The following is a 2,500-nucleotide window of genomic DNA, read 5'->3' on the forward strand; positions in this document are numbered from 1 at the left end:
TATCTTCCACACACACGAGAGAGAGAGAGAGAGACACACACACACACACACATACAGACACACAGACACACATACATACATACATACAGACATACCTTCATAGCCAGCAGTGAAGCCTCTGTGTCCATTCTGGTTGACAGAAGTGACGTAGGATACCAGCATGCGACTCCCGTGCTCACTATTCTCTTGGGCAGCCGCAGACCCCCGCAGAACCGACCTGAGGGGAAACGAGGGAAAAGAGGGGAGATTATCTATTTGTAAAGGAAAAATTATTCTAGATCTAGGGAAATACTCAGGGGAAACGAGCGGGATTATCTATTTGAGGGGAAACGAGGGGAAAAAGAGGGGAGATTATCTATTTGTAAAGGAAAAATTATTGTAGATTTGTAGATATAGGAAAATACTCAGGGGAAACGAGCGGGATTATCTATTTGAGGGGAAACGAGGGGAAAAAGAGGGGAGATTATCTATTTAAGGGGAAACGAGGGAAAAAGAGGGGAGATTATCTATTTGTAAAGGAAAAAAATATGTAGATTTTTATAGATATAGGAAAATACTCAGGGGAAACGAGGGGAGATTATCTATTTGAGGGGAAACGAGGGGAAAAAGAGGGGAGATTATCTATTTGTAAAGGAAAAATTAATTTTGTAGATATAGGAAAATACTAAGGGGAAACGAGGGGAGATTATCTATTTGAGGGGAAAATGAGGGGAGATTATGTATTTGTAAAGGGGAGATAAATTATGTAGATTTGTAGATATAGGAAAATACTGAGGGGAAACGAGGGGAAATTAATTTATGTAGATTTGTAAAAGATATAGGGAAATACTGTGAGGGGAAACGAGGGGAAATTATCTATTTATAGAGGGAATAAAGGAAAAATGTTGATTCTTAGTGTTCAGTGAGGGGAAAAAGAGGGAAGATTATGTATTTGTAAAGGAATAGGAGGAAATTAGATAGTGAGGGGAAACAAGGGAAAATTGAGGGGAGATTATGTATTTGTTGAGGGAATAAGTAAATAAATACTGAATCTTCGGGTTTAGTGAGGGGAAAATGGGGAAAAAAGGGGAGATTATGCAGAAGATATAAGAAAATACTGTGAGGGGAAACGAGGGGAGATTATCTATTTATAAAGGGGATATTAATTATGTAGAATATGCAGAAAAATACTGAGGGGAAAAAAGGGGAAATTAATTATGTAGATTTGTAGAAGCTATAGGAAAATACTGTGAGGGGAAACGAGGGGAGATTATGTAGATTTGTAGATATAGAAAAATACTGAACATTGGGGTTTATTGAGGGGAAAAAGAGGGGAGATTATGTATTTGTAGAGGGGAAAAAGGAAATAAATATTGAATCTGGGAAAAAGAGGGGATTATTTGTTTAAGATGTAGGAAAATGTTAAATATTAGGGTTTATTGAGGGGAAAAGATCGTGAGGGGAAAAAGGGGAGATTATGTATTTGTCGAGGAAATAAGGGAATAAATACTGATTCTAAGGGTTTTGTGAGGGGAAAAAGAGGGAGGAAATGAGGTCGTGAGGGGAAACAAGGGAAAAAGAGGGGAGATAATGTAATTGTTGAGAATAAGGAAATAATACTGAATCTTAGGGGTTACTGAGGGGAAAATGGAATCGTGAGGAGGAAAAAGGGGAAAAAGAGGGGAGATTGTTATTTGCAGAGGGAATTGATAAGGAAAAATACTTTTCGGTTTATCGTAGGGTTTTTGAGGGGAAAAGAGGGGAGATTATGTATTGGTAAAGGGAATAAGGAATCTGAGTTTAGTAGTGAGGGGAAAAAGGAGGAAAATGGAAAAAAGAGGGGAAATAATGTATTTTGTATAGAAGGAATAAGATAGTGAGGGGAGAAGAAAAGGGGAAAGAGGGGAGATTATGTATAGAGATAAGAGAAAATACTGAATTTAGTGAGGGGAAAAAGAGGGGAGATAATGTATTTGTAGAAGATATAGGAAAAGAATGTATATTAGTGTTTAGTGAGGGGAAAAATGGAAAAAGAGGGGAGATTATGCATTTCTAGAGGAAATAAATAGATGAGTTTAGTGAGGGGAAAAGAGGGAAATAAGATCGTGAGGGGAAAAAGAGGGGAGATTATGCATTTGTAGAGGGAATAGAAAATGAATACAGAACATTAAGAGTGAGGGGAAAAAAGAGGGAAATGAGATCGTGAGGGGAAAAAGAGGGGAGATTATTTGTATTGTGGGGATAGATGAATACTGAACATAAGGCTAAGTGAGGGGAAAAGGGAAAAAGGAAGAAATGCGTAATGTGAGGGGAAAAAAGAGGAATTGTGTAATACGAGGGGAAAATGAAGGAAAATGCAAAGGATTGAATGAGGGAGGAAAAAGGAAAGAGTGAGGGGAAAAGGGGAAAATTCAAGAGAGAAGGGGAAATAAGACCGAAAAGTAGGAGAGAGGGGAAAAAGGAGAAGAAGGGGAAAAATACAGGATAGCAGGACAAAAAGAGGGGAAAATGAGGAAAATAG

At 38.0% G+C, this 2,500-nt stretch overlaps 1 protein-coding gene across 1 annotated transcript in view; it reads right to left on the bottom strand.

Moving 5' to 3' along the window:
- LOC123500876 (tolloid-like protein 2) overlaps positions 1-2,500 on the bottom strand; it is a 72,453-nt gene that overhangs the window by 19,192 nt on the left and 50,761 nt on the right. The window contains 2 exon segments of the mRNA XM_045249462.1: positions 96-173; positions 176-217. Of these exon segments, the coding sequence (XP_045105397.1) occupies positions 96-173; positions 176-217 (120 nt within the window).

The sequence above is a fragment of the Portunus trituberculatus genome, chromosome 8, assembly GCF_017591435.1.
Source record: "Portunus trituberculatus isolate SZX2019 chromosome 8, ASM1759143v1, whole genome shotgun sequence".
Lineage (NCBI taxonomy): Eukaryota > Metazoa > Arthropoda > Malacostraca > Decapoda > Portunidae > Portunus > Portunus trituberculatus.